A 17,086-nucleotide genomic window follows, 5' to 3' on the forward strand; every position below is an offset into this window, starting at 1 on the left:
GTGAAAACAAAGTAGTTCATGGTCGTTTCTTTTTCCTTAGATTTGTTCCCGATAAGGAGTTTTCTGGTTCAGACCGTAGACAAAGAGGCCGAGAAGGACCAGTTCAGTTTGAGGAGGATCCTTTTGGTTTGGACAAATTTTTGGAAGAAGCCAAACAGCACGGTGGCTCTAAAAGACCCTCAGATAGCAGCCGCCCCAAGGAACATGAGCATGAAGGCAAGAAGAGGAGAAAGGAGTAGATACTTTCTTCAGAGTGAATGAACTATTATTCATAACCCTAATGATGAAAGTCATATAGGGGAACACTTTGTAAATGGCCAGGATGAAAACAAAATCTGGGTGTCAGAGCCCAGCACTACTTTTTATTATAGGAGAAAGGGGGGGATGGAAAAATTCTACTTTGAATTATTTAGTTTTTTTTAAAGAGTGGGTTGTGTTTGTGCTTTCTCCCACCTTTTGGCATTTACAGAACATACTGCCCCACACATGAAATTAAGGCCACTTCCCTTTCGAGTGACATTAGTACTTTGGGGTTAATATTTTGTCTAAGAATGACTGCTTACAAATAAAGTTAGCCCAACCACAGTGCGTAGAAAGAAGGATGTTCACATATTGGAAGTGTCCTGCCAAATGATGTTGGCCCCTGTTGTGCTCTGTTTTAATTTGGAGTGGGGAAAGTAAGCTCTTGCTTGGTGCAACTATCTGTTTCCAATAAAAACATTTAGACAGAATTTCCAGTTTTGTTTACTTTATTTAATAGGCAGTGATGTTCTCAAAAATCTCTCTCTTCATCAGATGTTTGGTCCCCTTGCAAAGCTTTGGGTTTTTGAGCTTGAACATGGAGCTGGGAAAAAAAAGCAATCACATAATAAGCACTCTAAGGAAAGGCAATGTCTGCAAAAACATTAAAACTGAAAACTGTTGTTTTATTAGGGAGTCAGCACCAGGAAGTCAAAGGATGTTATTTGTTCCTTGTACTTAAGACTCTCTGAACTTCAATTAAAAATTGTAAATCAGTCTGGCCCAAGATCACACAGTAAGTGGAAAAGCCAGGATTTCAACCAGGGTCTCCCTGCTGTTTCCACCGTTCTGTGTTGCATATACCTTGCTAACCATTAAAGTGTCTTCTTATACTTCCCTTTCCAGACCTTTTAGAACTGGGCACTCTCCCACCACCACCATTCTTTAACAAACATTAAATTACACATCTTCCAAAGTCCCTGTCATTTCACACTTCTGACCTATTTAACTGATATACAGAAAGCTCATGACATGATACAGAAAAATATTTACCTTTACTCCATCAATAACGTGATTTTCCTGTTGTAGTGCATTGTGAAGTTCTTCTTCTGAAGAAAATTGAATCCAACCCATACCTCTGTGAAAGCCAGTCTCTTTGTCCTAAAAATTCAAAATTTAGGAAGAGATTAATAATCATGAACTTGAGAAAGTTTCCAGGAGTTCCAAATCAAACTACCAACTTTTTCATCTGCCAAAATGGAGTAAAACACATTTTAATAAATATAAAAAACCCTGCTTTAATACAAATACTCTCCTATTTACCCAAAGCTTAATCTCTTAATCATAACACTCTCTCTGCTTCTCTACCGCCACTGGAGAAATAAAATATGAGTAAAGAGCTTTCTCTGTCATTCTAGATATAAACCATTAACAGCAACAGTCAAGCGAAATTTTGATCACATAAAGAAGTACTCTTCCTGTTTCTAACTTCTTCACTTCTAGAAACTAGAAAATTAACCCTTAAGACCTAGGTGCATTTCTAGTAATTTCTGAGATTAACTACCCTCATCACAACTACCATCATTATCATCACATGCTCCTAATGAAAAAGGGAAAAAAAGTTACCCTTATTTACCTAGTTCTAGACTTCTGGTTAATTTAAGCAGTTCTGCTACTTCCCTTTGTGCAAAAGACAGAGTGCTTATCATTCAACCTATACATCAGATTCTATATGTCTTATACATCAGAGATTCTAGTGTGCTTAGACGTACCCCGCCCAGCCCTCCAGCCCTTCTATGTAAAAAAGGCCAAGATGTCTATTCACTCAATGTACATCATCAGTCTTGTTACAAAGTTATGTTGTGCTCTGCCCCCAAAAACACATTCTTGGAAATTGCCCCCATATACCTGGAAGGTAAGTTTATAAGTATTAACCTAGAACACAGGAAAAGTTTCTGTTAATGTCCCAGTGATTCACTCCTTACCTGAGATAGGACGATTTCTAAAGCACTCTACTCCAGGTGGCCATTTCCATTTGTAAAGGCATTAACATTTTTGTGCTAAAATTTAGATACTATGTATCTAAAATTGGAACCTGCATTTCTAACTTGAGTACAATGAACTTGTTACTAGAAACTAATTTTCTTCCTGTTACACATTACTTAATTTTCCCAAGAATCAAAACCTCATGTTTAAATCTAAAATCTGTTAACTCTGGCTCCTAAATTCTTTTAAGAGGGAAATGGTAACCAAGAAAAATGTTACCTTTTGGAGAAACTTTATTTTTTAATATTTTTATTTATTTTTTGGCCACGTGGCACGTGGGATCTTGGTTCCCCAACTAGGGATCGAACCCTTTGCCCCCTTCAGTAGAAGCACGGAGTCCTAACCACTGGACTGCCAGGGAATTCCCAAGAAACATTTTTTTTAATGCTCTTCAAAAAATACAAAGTTCATCACTTTTTTTGGGGGGGAGGGTACACGGACCTCTCACTGTTGTGACCTCTCCCGTTGCGGAGCACAGGCTCCAGACGCGCAGGCTCAGCGGCCATGGCTCAAGGGCCCAGCCGCTCCGCGGCATGTGGGATCTTCCTGGACTGGGGCACGAACCCGTGTCCCCTGCATTGGCAGGTGGACTCTCAACCACTGTGCCACCAGAGAAGCCCAATTTCATACACTTTTAAAACTATTTTTTATGCTTATAGATTTTCATGTCTGTAATACGCATGCTCATTTTTTTAATCAACTATAAATCCCATTGTATCAATGAATTAGTATCTATTTAACCAACCCCACTGATGAACACTTAGATTTTCCAATTATGATATTATTAAACAATGCTGTTTTGAACATTCTTGACCTCACATTTCTGTAGAATAAATTCCTAGAAATGGAACTGCTAGATCAAAGGCAAATTCTTACTGTTAATAGATTTTGCCAAATTACCCTTCAGTGAAGGTATCAGTTAACTTCTCAACAATTTCAGTACCAGTTTCCCTACACCTTTACTAGCACTGGATATGCGTAATCTGTTAGATCTTTGTAAGGCAAGTAACGTTTAACCAAGCGTTAAGAATTTAAGTTGATACTTTACCACAGCCTTTTCAGTGCCATGAGGAAAAAAGCAGTTTTAGTGAAGCATGTGTAAATCTGTGTATTCACATCACACACCCCAAAAAACAGTAATCTAGAGTCCACAGAAAAAGACAGCCCAGGATAAAGTAGAACAAATCTATAGATTGATTTTTTTAAGACTTTTTTTTGGAATTAAAGGACTCCATTACTTTTTTTTAACTTATTTACTTATTTATGCCATACCCCGAGGCTTGTGGGATCTTAGTTCCCCCACCAGAGATTGAACCCACGCCCTCCACAGTGAGAGCACAGAGTCCTTACCACTGGACCGCCAGGGAATTCCCTATAGATTGATTTCTGAACCCTCATGAGGAGGCAAAGAAAATGTAACAAATAGAAACACACACAAAAAGCACTCAACTCAATGAGGATAAAGGTTAAAATATTCTCCACCAGTTAGTTTTATGATAAAATTATCCTCTACTCTCTGAAGTCCTTATTACAACACTGTAATAGACAAAATTCCAAAACAGCCCCAAGATCTCCATGTGTCCCACCATGTTGACCCTGTATAATCTCTCCCCTTGAATGTGGGCAAGGCCTATGACACGCTTCTAACCATAAGAATATAGCAAAAGTGATGGGATATTGCTCCCTTGATCAGGTTATACAGCAAGGATGATGGCGTGTCACTCCAAAGACTACATTATAAAACTATCTTACCAGACCAGAGAAACTCCCTTGCTGACTTTGAAGCAAGCTGCCACATGGGAGAGAAGCTGGCTAACAAGGAACTGCAGGCAGTTCCTAGGAGCTGAGAGCAGCCTCCAGCTGAAAGCCAGGAAGATAGCAGACACCCCACTCCTACAGCTGAAAGACTGATTCTACCAACAACCTAAGGGAGCTTGGAAATCAATCGTTCCCAGTTGAGCCTCTGATGAGACTGCAGCTCCAGCTGACACCTGATCACAGCTACGTGAAACTCTGAATAGAGGACCCAGCAAAGCTATGCCTGGACTCCTGATCTGTACAAACTGTGAGATAATGTATGTGTGTTGTTTTGAACCATTAAGTTTGTCATAATTTTATGCAACAATAAAAAACTAACACAAATACCTCAAATACCTAGGATAAGGTTTATTTTTTTAAAGCAGTATCACCCATAATTTAATCAACAAAGACTGAACAGCTTCACTTCATTACAAATTCTATAAATTGATGCTTTCACACAAAAAAATCAAGAATTAGAGGATAACATTATTACTTTTTTTAAAAAAGATAATACTCACAAAAGGAACAGTGCACTTTCGTACATGGCCAAATTGTGAAAAGTGTTCTCTCAGTTCACCTGTGTAAGAAGAGAAAACTATTAAGAGTTGTTAATTTTGTATCCTCCATCCTAGATTGATATAGAAACCAAAAGGGCTCCTAGAGCTCCCAAACTTCTTGTGAACAGGAGTTACTTTGTATTCCCTTGGAATACAAAGGGAATACATAGGAATACATATGGAAATACATAGGAAATAGCTATGGTATTGATTATAAAATTGTAATGTACTAGATTTGGGAAGGTGATGAGGTGGGAACATGGACAGATAAATTGCTGAGTTGACTGTAATCTTCATCCCCAGCAAATACTGAGTGTCTTCACCACACCAGGTACTGTGCTAAACGCATGGATTATAATCCCTCAGAAGATTACACAGAAGACAGAAAAACAATTACAGTACAGCATGTTGTTAGCTATATTAGAGATTTCCAAATAAAATCTCAATTTACTTGCCTTTCATTATTTACAGTTTACATTGGGTTATATCGTTGTTACTCTTAAGTTTGTTGAGTCGACCCTACCTATCCTTCCTGCCTTACTTCCCATTGCATGCCCATAGTTACTTTCTAGTACAACAAATGAAAATCTGTGTATCTGTCCTGTGGATTCCTGTCTTTGCCTGCTGTTCTTTCCCTTTAACATGTAGTAATCCAATCTCCTTTTGCCTAAATTGTATCTATCCTTCAAGACCCAGGCCAAAAACATTCACAGATTTTATTGGGCTCCTACCGCAAAACAAGACAACATACTAACCCTGTGAGGCCTCAAAGATGAATAGTGGATTATTTTAAAGATCAAAAACTACATGATCGGCGTGCCCGCGTCCAGGAAGTGTGGGGTGACGCTGTAAACGCTGGGGTGAGAGACTAATGTGTGGAAACTCTGCACCCCGCACCTGCTGCAGTAGCTGTGCAGGGCTGGGTGGGTGCGGGATCCGTACGTCATGATACTCTCGGCGCCCAGGAAGAGCGTGAAGCGTGAGACTGGGACGAGGAAGTGTGGGTGCTACTTTTCCTGCACAGCCTGCAGCTGCAAACCAGAACTCACAGGTTTGCAGAGGCCCAGGCTCAAATTTAACCGTGCAGCAGTGGCTCACCCCCAGTGTAGTTCACCAGGCCTGGGGACTCGAAGGTGTCCAACAAACTTGGCCGTATGCATGCAGCTGAGGCCTCACAGCTTCCCTAATGTCTCCAGCACTCTGGCTGCGCGCCCAGGTGTATCTCATTGAAGGGGACACGGAGGGCGCCGGCAGCTTCGGGGCTTGCTGCACACCTTTGGAGCCCGCCTCCCCCAGAGCGTCTGCTGAATCCTTACCAGATCCCACCTGGCCGCCGCTGGCCTCCTCCCCGCCGCGTGGCTGCCCACCCGGACTTGGATAAGTGGGTACCGCGTGTCCCTGACCGGATGGCTGCGCAGATGGCGGCAGGATCCCCGGTTTCCTTTTGGCCCCGAAGCTGAACGTTCGCGCTGCTCCTCACTCTGCCCAAAGTGCCTGCAGCCTTCAAGTGTGTGCCCACCGCCCTTGGTTTCCCAGTAAGTTACTGAGCAGCCTCACTGCATCAGCCCGACCGACCACTTGTACTGTGAAGAGACCCTTCCCTGGCCCTGTGAAACAGCCTTTATTGGCCTGCGACGCTGGCTGAGCCCATCAGCTGCTCCTTCTCCTAACTACTGTTTGTTGTTGACGCAAACCAGCAGCCTAACCTTAAAATACTGAAACACTGAAAATACTGCTGACCTTTTAGCTAGCAGGCAGCAGCAGGCAGAAGAGTTCAAAATAAGCATTGTTGAGGCGCAGTCCGCTTGCGCCCCGAGCCGCGCACGCGCGGTGACGGTAAAATGGTGGAGTTGGTACCTTTTGCGGTTCCCATCGCGGGTGACAAAACCTTGCTGGTGTGCTGAGCTCTGGACTCACGGCCGAGGCCTTGTAATCTTCTCCCAGTTTGGCCTTCTGTATTCGGTCCGAGTCTTCCCAAACGCAGCAGTGGCCGGTCCTGGGTTCTATGCCATCATCAAGTTTTATTCAGCAAGGGATGCCCACAGAGCCCAAAAGCCATGCGTCCAGAAGCAACTTTTTCAGACATCTCCAGTGAAGGTTCGTCTCGGCACCAGACATAAGGCGGTTCAAGATAATACGCCTGCCCTAAACAGCTCCAGATGCCAAGAATTGGCAAATTACTACTTTGGTTTCAATGGGTGGTCAAAAAGGATCATCAAGAGGTGGTGTTGCCCTCCCACGAGTGCAGGAGTCCCGAAGTTGGCATGGCTGAGGAACCTTTGGATAACTTGCAGGAAGGGTCATTATCATTCCTTATGAAAAGGAAGGTAACCCAGAAGGTTGCTGTTCAGAAGGCTATGAGAGATGCATTCCAGAAACTGCTGACTGTGGTTTTAGAAAGTGGTAAAATAGCTGTGGCATATAGACGGTGTGAAGAGGTCACAGATGCTAGAACCGAAGAGGAACTACAGGATTTAATTCAAGTATGTGGAGATAAAAACTCAAGGGGTACACAGCCAGTGTAGCCATAATTCAAAACAACCAGCAGGATTTGGAAGACTTTGGCATGTCTACTCAGCTCTGTCATCCTTCGGAAAAGGTGAAACTCTGAAACTGCTTTGGAGGCAGGGAATTTCTAGGACTTTTCCAAGTCCCGAGCCTTGTCTCTGGCCCCTTATTTGAAGTTTGGAGAGCAGGATAGAGGGCCATCAGTGTACGTCTACAGTTGTGGACACAGGAGAAGACACAGGCCTTTTAGAACTCCCCTCTAATAGAATTGCAGGGATTTGGGAAGAAAGTAACTATGGCCTTAAGTGTGATTATGCTACAGTGTTTAAAAACTATTCATGCCTTTCAAGTAACGTATATTACCCAGATCTCAGCATCTCATATATATCTTGTGTTAAATATTTTGCCGAAGAACCTTTCTGTAAACCAATTATATGGATGCCTCGAATTAGGGATTAAGTTGTCAACGTAATTTCTAAAAGAAAACATTAACGTACTGCATATAGGATTTTTATTAAAAAGGAGCAAAAAATGTGTTTCATGTCATTGAGAGCTTAATTTGGGGCTAGATTTCTGATTATTTAACTCACCCCAGTGTTGCAAAGTTTGTTTCGAAGGGAAGAAAGTAGAGAAAGAAAAGGTGGTTATGTTCTGAAAAATGTAAAAATTTTGAAAGTTTTTCCTGTACAATATAATTATTTTAATTCAATTTAAATCAGTCAAGGAAACTTCAGACGTATCCATGTTTGGGCTTTAAGAAGTTTAGCTTCCTGTGAAATGTGAGAGGAAAGGATTCCGTATTGATACTAAAGATTTCGGAAACCTGATTATAACAACAGATCCTTTCCTAAATGAGGCCAATTTTGGAATCAGTTCCATTTAGAACCATTATGTGCTAGGCACTGGAAATAAGACGAAGCTCCTTCTCTCTTGGAGTTTAGGTGTTAAAGGTGTACCAGACAATTAGAAAGGACTAAAATTAAATAGATTATGAAAAGGACTGTGAAGAAAGTAAATAGGGTGCTAGTTACAGTATTTCAAGAAAATTGCTTAACATGCTGACTTTAACGTTCTAAGTGTCTTCTCCATGTGTGCACACAGGGTAGACCTCTGAAAAGTGACACTGTAGTTTTTTCTAGGTTAATGGCTCTGTTGAGACAAGGTGGGATGTGGGAAGTTTGCCCATGCTAATTTAACGGCCATTCACTTGCTTTTAGACTCTCTTTCCCAGAATGAATTGCTCACCTGCCCCAAACCCCTTCTACAGAAGTTCTGGAGTCATCACTGATTCAGTGGTAACCCCTAATAACAGAGTGGTGAATTAATAACGAGACGTGAATACTGAGAGTTTGGAGGAAATGGCAACATTTTATTTTATTGTTTTTTATTTTTTTAACATCTTTTTTGGAATATATTTGCTTACAATGGTGTGTTAGTTTCTGTTTTATAACAAAGTAAATCAGTTATACATATAAAAAAAATAAGCATTGTTCACCTAGCAGAGTCAAACTGAGGCACACACAGACCTTCCGGGATGTGAGTGTGTAGTGTGTGAGTAGCTGTGCTAAAGTTGGGAGTAGTAAAGGTGATGACCCACAATACTATGTTAAAACACACCAGTGGATCCATAGAGAAACTGGATGTTAACCTCAATATAGGACAAAAAGTCACTTATTTAAATTTGTTCTCTAAGAACAGGAAGTAAAAGAAGAAACAATACATTAATTTGTCCATCTCTACCAAGAACAAATTAACAGCTCTGGGAAGCATAGATAGGAAGCTGAACCGTTCTCTGGAGATTGATGTGATCATTGGGCATGGCCAGAGGAGAGACCCCACAAAATGAACATAGATCCTCTTCCCTGAGGTGTAACAGTTAAACAGTGAGGAGTTTTCAAAAAATTGCTTCCTGAATTAGGTAGTGACATCTACACATATTGGCTGCAACCAGAGATGTACAAATCCACCCACAATCTAAATTCAGTCATTCTTAACATTTTGTCATATACACATATCTATATGCATGCATATATATGTAGTTTTTCAAAAACATTTTAAGTAAGATACACACATCAGTGCCATTACGTCTCTCAATACTTCAGCACTCCTGTCCTAGGAATAAAGACATAATTTATAGCCACAATATCATTATCACACAAGTCAATGATAATTTCCTAATTTCATCTAACTCCCAGTGTAATAGGGAAGAACTTTTGTATTCTATGACAAGTTAATCACTAAAGGGATGTCGCCTATAAAGCTTAAATTATACATAATGGGGCTTCCCTGGTAGCCCAGTGGTTGAGAATCTGCCTGCTAATGCAGGGGACACGGGTTCGAGCCCTGGTCTGGGAGGATCCCACATGCCGCGGAGCAACTAGGCCCGTGAGCCACAACTACTGAGCCTGTGCTCCGCAACAAGAGAGGCTGCGATAGTGAGAGGCCCACGCACCGCTATGAAGAGTGGCCCCCACTTGCCACAACTAGAGATAGCTCTCGCATAGAAACAAAGACCCAACACAGCAAAATAATTAATTAATCAATTAATTAACTCCTACCCCAACATCTTCTTTAAAAAAAAAAAAAATTATACATAATGGCCCATCTCTGGGAACCCTGCCTCCCTGGTAATGAGTGTTAAGCTAAAATACCTTTGTTTAGCTCATAGTAAATGTCCGGACCAGGCCCACCTGTGAATGGCTGTTCCAAAGAAGAAATTAACACATCCCCTCCGGAGTCTGGCTGGAACCAGGGGTTTACCCGCTTCCCTTTCAGCATAAAAGAAGCCTGAATTTTAACTCAGGGAAGGTGTTTCTTTGGAACACTAGTCCACCGTCTTCTTGGTCTGCTGGCTTTCCGAATAAAGCTGCTATTCTTTGCCCCACCCAACAACTCATCTCTCAATTTACTGGCCTGTTGTGCAGTGAGTAGCACAAGCTTGGACTTGGTAACACCAGTATATATTTTAAACTTCCAAATTGTTTCCTAAATGTGTTTTTAAAATGTCCCCCCTCAACACAGGATCTATTAAAAATCACACATTAAATTTGAAAAAAACAAAAAACAAAAAACTACATGATCGCTTTCTCTTCTGTACTACAGTGCTTGTACTTTCACTGATTTACATTTCATGTTACCTGTTTCACCACCCTAGTTCATTTAAACCTCACTGGTTCAAAAACTGCCTATATTTGTTGTTTGTAAGTCTCCTCACCCCCACCACTATACCATAAGCTTGCCAAGTGTTTAGTCCACTATGTCCACAGTGATTGGTACACAACAGGGCAATATTTGCTGAATGAATAAATAAATGTCCAGTAATCCTTCAACCAGCCACAGGGGCTAAATTTCTGTAGTGCTCTAATAGTTGATCAAACCAGTTGGCAAGATCAGGCTCTCACACAGAACATATTACTGGAGGATAAACAAAATAGTTTTAAACCAGGTATTAAAAGTTCTAGAAAACATTCACTTCCAAAGCAAACTAGCTCTAGAAAGTAACCCTTTTCCCAAATTACCTACAACTGTTATGGAAAAACAGCTGCAAACACCAAGAACAATGCCTACCACATAACAGATACTCCTTAAACATCTGCTGAATGAATGAACTGAGAGAGACTGTAGTCAAGGTCGTATTTTATACACTCTTTAAGGATCTTGAGCAAGTCCATTATGGTCTGGAAACGCATCTGCAAGATGCTTGCAGAAACCCCTCGGCCTTTCCAGTTTCACAGGGCCTAAAGCAAGACATTCTGCTGGGTGTGGTCTGAGAAGGTGGGGCACAAACTGATCTATTTCCCATTCTACTACCCACACTCATTCCATTCCTTGTTTAAGGGAGCTGACCTGATACCTGAATGTCTGCAAAAGTGACCACGGATTTTTAAAGTTTTGTAAGCATATGTAAAAACCTTAACTCAAAACTGCAGCTGACAAAAATCAACGTTGGTGAGAGATTTCAGTACTGATTACTCCCAGCCCTCTATCTCCAACCTAGGCCTCTCCCATGAGCTTCAATTTTTGTAATCATGAAAACAACTATCATTTATTGAGTATTTACTCTGTATTGAGCACAAGTCTAAGCAGTTTACATATAAATTCATTTAATCCAATCAACAATCCTAGGAGGAAGTTATTATTGACTCCATTTTGTAGATGGTGAAACTGAGGCACGGTAGTGAGCCCTTTTCCCCAGTTACTTCCGTTAGTCAGGTTACACAACTACCAAATGGCCAAGCTGGAACTCTAACCCAAGGAGTACGGCTTCAGAGTGCATTTCTCCATCGATACACACCGTCCTCTGTCCAACTAACGGAGACCTCACAGGTTTTTCAAACTAAACACATTTAAACTTTACTCCTCATCTTCTTTCGATGTGCTTCTCCTACATTCTAACCACGAAATTCACCAACGCTAAAAACCTGTAAGTCATTCCACCCTTTCCCCCATCCGTACTCTTCCCCCATTCAAGCCATCTGTCGATTTTGTTTGGTTAACATAAGTGAATCTAACCCTTCCTTCTATCACTACCCTGAAATCCTCACTTTTGAACTAAATCACTGAAACTACTTTTGCCACTTTGAATCCATCCTCCACCCTGCCGTCAAAATAACCCCTTCTAAATCGTTAGTCTTAAATTTCCAAGTAACTAAACCTTTAAACTCCGAAAGGCTAGAGACCGTGAATACGTGCCCCAAAACCTCAAGGGGCATCCCTACACGGCTAATTGCAAACAAACATTTTTCTACTCAGTGGCTTGCTCAGAAGCATACTCAGCCGCCTTAATCCAACCGCCACGCTGATTTAAGTGCTCCGCAGAAAGCAAGGTTTTTCAGGATTGCTTGGACCTAAAACTTCCGCCCTTACTACATCTGCAACTCACTCGAGGCCGCGGTCCATGGAATTTTTCTGACAAACGCAACCGGCCGGCGGATATTCGTACGCAGTGCGACCGCTCTCCTCGCTGCCGAAGCCGCCATCTTCAGAATGAGAGACCTCCAGTGACCTGAGGTCACGACCCCGGAAGAACTTGCCTGATCCGGAGCACGGAAATCAGCTTCCGGATCAAAGGAGGCCGGGCAGCGAGATGGGGGAGATGGGGAAGATGGCGGCCGCCGTGGGTTCTGTGGCGACGCTGGCGGCGGAGCCTGGGGAGGACGCCTTTCGGAAGCTTTTCCGCTTCTACCGGCAGAGCCGCCCCGGGACCGTAGACCTGGGAGGGGTCATCGACTTCTCGGTAGCCCACGCAGCCCGCGGCACGGGGCCTGGTGCCCACAAGGTACGGAGAGAGGAGCGGCGCGCACCTCCCCGTCGCCACGCCTCGCTTCTTGGAGAGGTTTCAGTGTTCTCCTATCCTCTTTTCGCTTCCAGACTGATGGTTATTGAGCGATCCCCGCCTTCCATGGGTGCACAGTTGAACTGCCCAGAAAGTACCACACTTTGGCGATGAAGGGCTCTATTGACCATTTTTCCACGCAGCTATTCCTGGCTGCGGCCTCGGTCAAAAAATGCTTGGGAATTGGTGTTTATTACTTACATTAACTGTCCATTTGAATTTGCACCTAGATTTGTGTGAAAACCCGTAAATCGTGTTCGCAGACGTTACGGTAGCGTTCTACAGCTTGAAACCAGTTACCCGAGTCTTCCTAGAAGCCGTTGTCCATAAAAGGGCCTGTCTTCTCTGGGACTTTTAGAAAGAGGGCATTGAAAGATTCTGAGATAATCCCTCCAGGTTGAAAGTAAAGGGCAACTGAATCCAAGCATTATACATTATTTCTACCTTATTTCTGCATTATTCCTCATGGAAATTGAAGAAAACATGGGGAGAGGGGGAGGGGACGCAGGGAGAATCACAACTATAACGTATGTTTCTTTTCAATCGCTTTAACACTGAAGATAGATCCCTAATTTGCCATTGGTGTTGTCCACAGATGGCTGGTTGAGGCATTCTTTTCAAGCTTAGTAATAGATCTCAATAAAATTGGAATACTATAGTAACATCGTATTTATCTAGAACTCAGCTTCTTAGAAACTTCATTTGTTAGCAGAGATGGTCTTAGAGTTGTCAAAATAACATAGAGAAAGTCCAGGAATAGTGTACTTGGCTCATGGAAGAACCCCTCAGACTTTCATTCAACTCCTTTTGCCCATATTTTACTGTAATACTTACATAATTTTAAAATGTACGCCACCTGAGAAGGGGACATTGTATCTGGCACAGTACCTAAAACAGTAAGTACACAGTAAATGCACTATTTATTTAGTACATAAAAACATGGGTAGTATTTCATTCTCCAGCTCAAAACAGATTGAAAGTAGCAAATTAGAGAAGAAGAAAGTTGCTATTAATAAGACATCAGATGAGAGCAGAGGAGAAAGTGATGGCTAACAGTCTGACAAGGGAGGAAGCAGACAAACTTTAAAAGGCTGAGAGGTTTGATTCAGCTTAGAATATGATAGATGAGGTCCACAGACTTCTTTCCAGTTTGAGGGTGTTGCTTAATTACAGTGCAGTATTAAGTAAGATCTATTTAAGAAATCATTATGAAATGTTTGAAATAAAAACATTCTGTTCTCTGGGTACTTGAAAGAGTTAGGTGGTCAGGACTCTCAGAGAGTTTCAGATAGCCATTTCATTATAGAGACTGGGTATACAGCAGCCACTTGTTGGTGGTTTGTCTGGAAATCTACACTCTTGGCAAAGTTAATAGATTAAGAGATCATCATATCTTTTGGGGAGAGAACATTGGAGGTATTCTAAGGCAAGCCAGACCCTAAGTTTATTACTAATGTAAGAATAGTTTGGTTTTTTTTAAATATCCTTAGTTACTTTAGTGACTGAATATTGGATTTCTCAACTAGTTTAATGAGCCATCCATAAGATACTCTTAAATGCAAAGAAACCTTCATAGGCCCCTTAAAAGCTTAATTTTTAAGTAACTAACAAAGACAAAAAGTTACAAGTTTCATTTTGAAGCTCCATCTAAGAGAGCAAATATTGTACTTCTAGCAAACAGGATTCCCAATGTTTTATTGAACCATTTTTTCTGAGTGGTTTGAGCACTCACCCTCCCCAGCCTGGTGTTCCTCATAGCTCTGTTTAAGCACCATCTGTGTACAAGTTCCTCAGGAGCATTACTGTTAGCCCTAACCGAAGTAAATAGCATTGTGACTTAGAGTATTCCATATACCAAACACCTTTCATAATTCAGAGTCCTATAAGAAATCACAAAGGTGTGGTATCATAGGAAAAGATAGTCTTAAAGGCCAAAGTCAGTCTGCTGCTCATCACTACTTCAATTTTGTATAGCTCTGTTGTGTTTTTTAGTACATAGCTGAGGAAACTGAGGTTCTAAGAAGTTAAGTGACTTATCTGAGTCATGCATTAAGTAAGTGATAGAGCTAAGTTTAGTACCCCAAACTTAGGACTCCTAACTGCCCCATATCACAAATGCCTTTAGAGGTTTGAGATTCTCACAGTTAATCTGTAAAATAGCTCTAACCCACTGACTTCTGTTTCCTTCCTCTGCCAGGTGGTCAAATCTCACCTAAATGTGTCCTCAGTCAGTGACCATGATGCGTACAGAGCTGGACTTCAGCCCGTAAGCAAGTGGAGAGCCTACGGTCTCCAAGGCTATCCTGGTGAGTGCAGTTGAGCTCAGAAGGCAAAATCAATCATTTGTCTAATTTTGGAGGAGGAGTTATAATCAAGTAAATAGACAAAGAAGAAAACTAAACACACAAATGTTCCACTCCCAAACCCCTCCTGAATTCTGCCATGTCTAGGATTTCCATTTATTTGGCATTCCCAAAGGATAGAACAGGAGTCAGTAATGCCTGCCTTATAGTGCAGAAAGTGACAAACCAGGTACGAATCAAAAATTAGGGCACTGACTCTGGACTCCTTGCTGCAGCTCTGAACATCTACTCTGGCAAAAGAAGCACTTTGAATTGATAGAGTAACTCATAATGTTCATTCAAGTCGCATAATCCCTACATTCACGAATGGCATAACAACTTAAAAATTGTTGCTATCATCAAGGCTGAATTTTTGAAAAGAGAATTGAGGTTAATGAGATCAAAAGTCCTAAAAGACTAAATAATCTAGAATTTTGAATTTTAGTGATATCAGGTAGTTCATTTTACAGGTAGAGAAATCAATGATGAAGAGTGGGTAATGTTATTAACCCTTTTTCTAGGCTCATGGGACCATTGTGTTGATAGATTAATTATCATGAATGATTTAGAAAATTTGTAAATGCCTTATTTGGCCGAACGATTTTATATTTGCATCCTGTTTCTAGAAGACATAAAGTTAACATTGCACTTGTGATTTCAAATATGGGTTAAAAGCAAGAAAAATTCCTTTAAAAAAATTAATTTTCGTTGTACCAAGGGCCAGGTCTGTGTTACAGTTATTAGTACATTATCAGCACTGAAGTATATGTTGATAACATTGGAAAGGGTAACAGCTTTAAAACTTTTATAAAAGGCCTTGTGCACTTTAGTTCTATATTAAAGAACTAAAGACCAGTTCTGTGTCTGAAGTCACAAAGAAAACAGTTGAATGGTGGCTTTTATATATGAAAGCATTGCTCTTCATGAGTTTGAGTAAATGAGGAGCATACATCACCAGTAGTGTTTTGTGCACCTTTTGTTCTTGAATGCTGCTCTTTACCTTTCAGGCCTTGCTCTTGTTTTCACGGCCATGTTTCTGTTGTTGTGCCTTCTTCCCTTAACAGATTGTTCAGACTACAAAGTTATCAATCCCACTTCGGTTTTCTGTTGTCCAGATTGGAGTATACCTCATTTTATTGTGCTTCACAGATACTGTTTTTTGTTTGTTTGTTTTTCTTTTTTACAAACTGAAGGTTTTTGGCAATGCTGCATTAAGCAAGTCTGTCAGTGCCATTTTTCCAACAGCATTTGCTCACTTTGTGTCTCTGTCACATTTTGATAATTCTCGTAATATTTCAAACCCTCCACCAGCAAAAAAAGTTACAACTCATTAAAGGCTCAGATGATGGTTAGCATTTTTCAGCATTATTTTATATAATTAAAATAAATTAATTAAATTTTTTAATTAAAGTGTGTTCATTGTTTTTTTAGACATAATGCCATTGCACAGTTAATAGAGTACAGTAGAGCATAAGTATAAGTTTTATATGCACTGGGAAACAAAAAATTCATGTGACTTGCAATATTTGCTTTATTGCCGTGGTCTAGAACCAAAGTCGCAGTATCTCTGAGGTATGATTGTACTTGCTATTTGAGGTTTCCTAGGACTTCACACTTAAGCCACATCATTTGAGTTGGTACCTCATTGTGTTATGTTTCCTGCCATTGTAAGCTGCATTTAATTGAAGTACCATGTCCAGAACATGGGAAAGGAGTCTCCTCTTACTCTGACTTGATCAGAAGGATTATGTTTACTTCCGGATCCTGCTTATTCTGAAGGAATCTGAGTATACCACAAGCTGTCCTTACAAGAGTGAGCAGGAAGGTGATGGGTCTGAAGACCAGAAGCTGAGCCTGGGGAAGAGTAGACCTGAGTGGGAACATGACAGCATCAAACATTTGAAAATTTGTTGTACACAAAAAGGGGTGGGAAGCAATGCATACTAGTGATTAAGGTCTGACACCAGACTACATGGCTTCACGTCCTGGTTCTGTCACTTCCTACTGTATGATCTTGGGCAAGTTTCTCAATCTCTCTTGGCCTCAGTTTCTGCAATTGTAAAATGTGTCTAAAGGTAGTACCCACTTCATAAGATTAGGATTAAATGTGAGTGTACATGTAAAGTACTTAGGTCAGTGCCTTGCACATAGTAAATGTTCAGTAAATGTTAGCTACAGAGTTAGAGGCATTTATCAAGAAGAATTGACAACTGATTTGGGGTTGCTATATGTGTCAGGACCTGAGACCAATGCATGAA

The 17,086-nt window shown here is 41.0% G+C and overlaps 3 protein-coding genes and 1 pseudogene across 4 annotated transcripts in view; 3 read left to right on the top strand and 1 right to left on the bottom strand.

Moving 5' to 3' along the window:
* Positions 1–731, top strand: part of SNW1 (SNW domain containing 1) — a 36,065-nt gene extending 35,334 nt beyond the window's left edge. The window contains exon 14 of the mRNA XM_082647811.1: positions 41–731. Within this exon, the coding sequence (XP_082503937.1) occupies positions 41–239 (199 nt within the window). The 3' untranslated portion in view covers positions 240–731. The remainder of the gene's footprint in view (positions 1–40) is intronic.
* Positions 732–12,155, bottom strand: SLIRP (SRA stem-loop interacting RNA binding protein). The gene is made up of 4 exons (XM_082647812.1): positions 12,034–12,155; positions 4,605–4,663; positions 1,294–1,401; positions 732–844 (listed from the first exon to the last, which is right to left on the bottom strand). The coding sequence occupies exons 1-4, from the start codon at positions 12,128–12,130 to the stop codon at positions 773–775; spliced, it is 336 nt and encodes a 111-aa protein (XP_082503938.1). The 5' UTR covers positions 12,131–12,155; the 3' UTR covers positions 732–772.
* LOC309818477 (RAD52 motif-containing protein 1-like) lies at positions 6,485–7,168 on the top strand (annotated as a pseudogene). Its single transcript has one exon. The product of its transcript is annotated as an RAD52 motif-containing protein 1-like (transcript).
* Positions 12,156–12,232: 77 nt separating the features above from the next.
* ALKBH1 (alkB homolog 1, histone H2A dioxygenase) overlaps positions 12,233–17,086 on the top strand; it is a 29,804-nt gene continuing 24,950 nt past the window's right edge. Inside the window, exons 1-2 of the mRNA XM_082647813.1 lie at positions 12,233–12,429; positions 14,684–14,792. Of these exons, the coding sequence (XP_082503939.1) occupies positions 12,238–12,429; positions 14,684–14,792 (301 nt within the window). The 5' untranslated portion in view covers positions 12,233–12,237. The remainder of the gene's footprint in view (positions 12,430–14,683; positions 14,793–17,086) is intronic.

The sequence above is a fragment of the Grampus griseus genome (assembly GCF_964374135.1).
Source record: "Grampus griseus genome assembly, chromosome: 2".
Classification (NCBI taxonomy): domain Eukaryota; kingdom Metazoa; phylum Chordata; class Mammalia; order Artiodactyla; family Delphinidae; genus Grampus; species Grampus griseus.

Coding starts and splice junctions, on each gene's coding strand:
- SLIRP (XM_082647812.1), bottom strand. CDS start 12,130: ATGGCGGCTTCGGCAGCGAGGAGAGCGGTCGCACTGCGTACGAATATC. Junction 4,664..12,033: donor TCCATGGACCGCGGCCTCGA/GTGAGTTGCAGA, acceptor CTTCTTACACAG/GTGAACTGAGAGAACACTTT. Junction 1,402..4,604: donor GAAAGTGCACTGTTCCTTTT/GTGAGTATTATC, acceptor TTGAATTTTTAG/GACAAAGAGACTGGCTTTCA.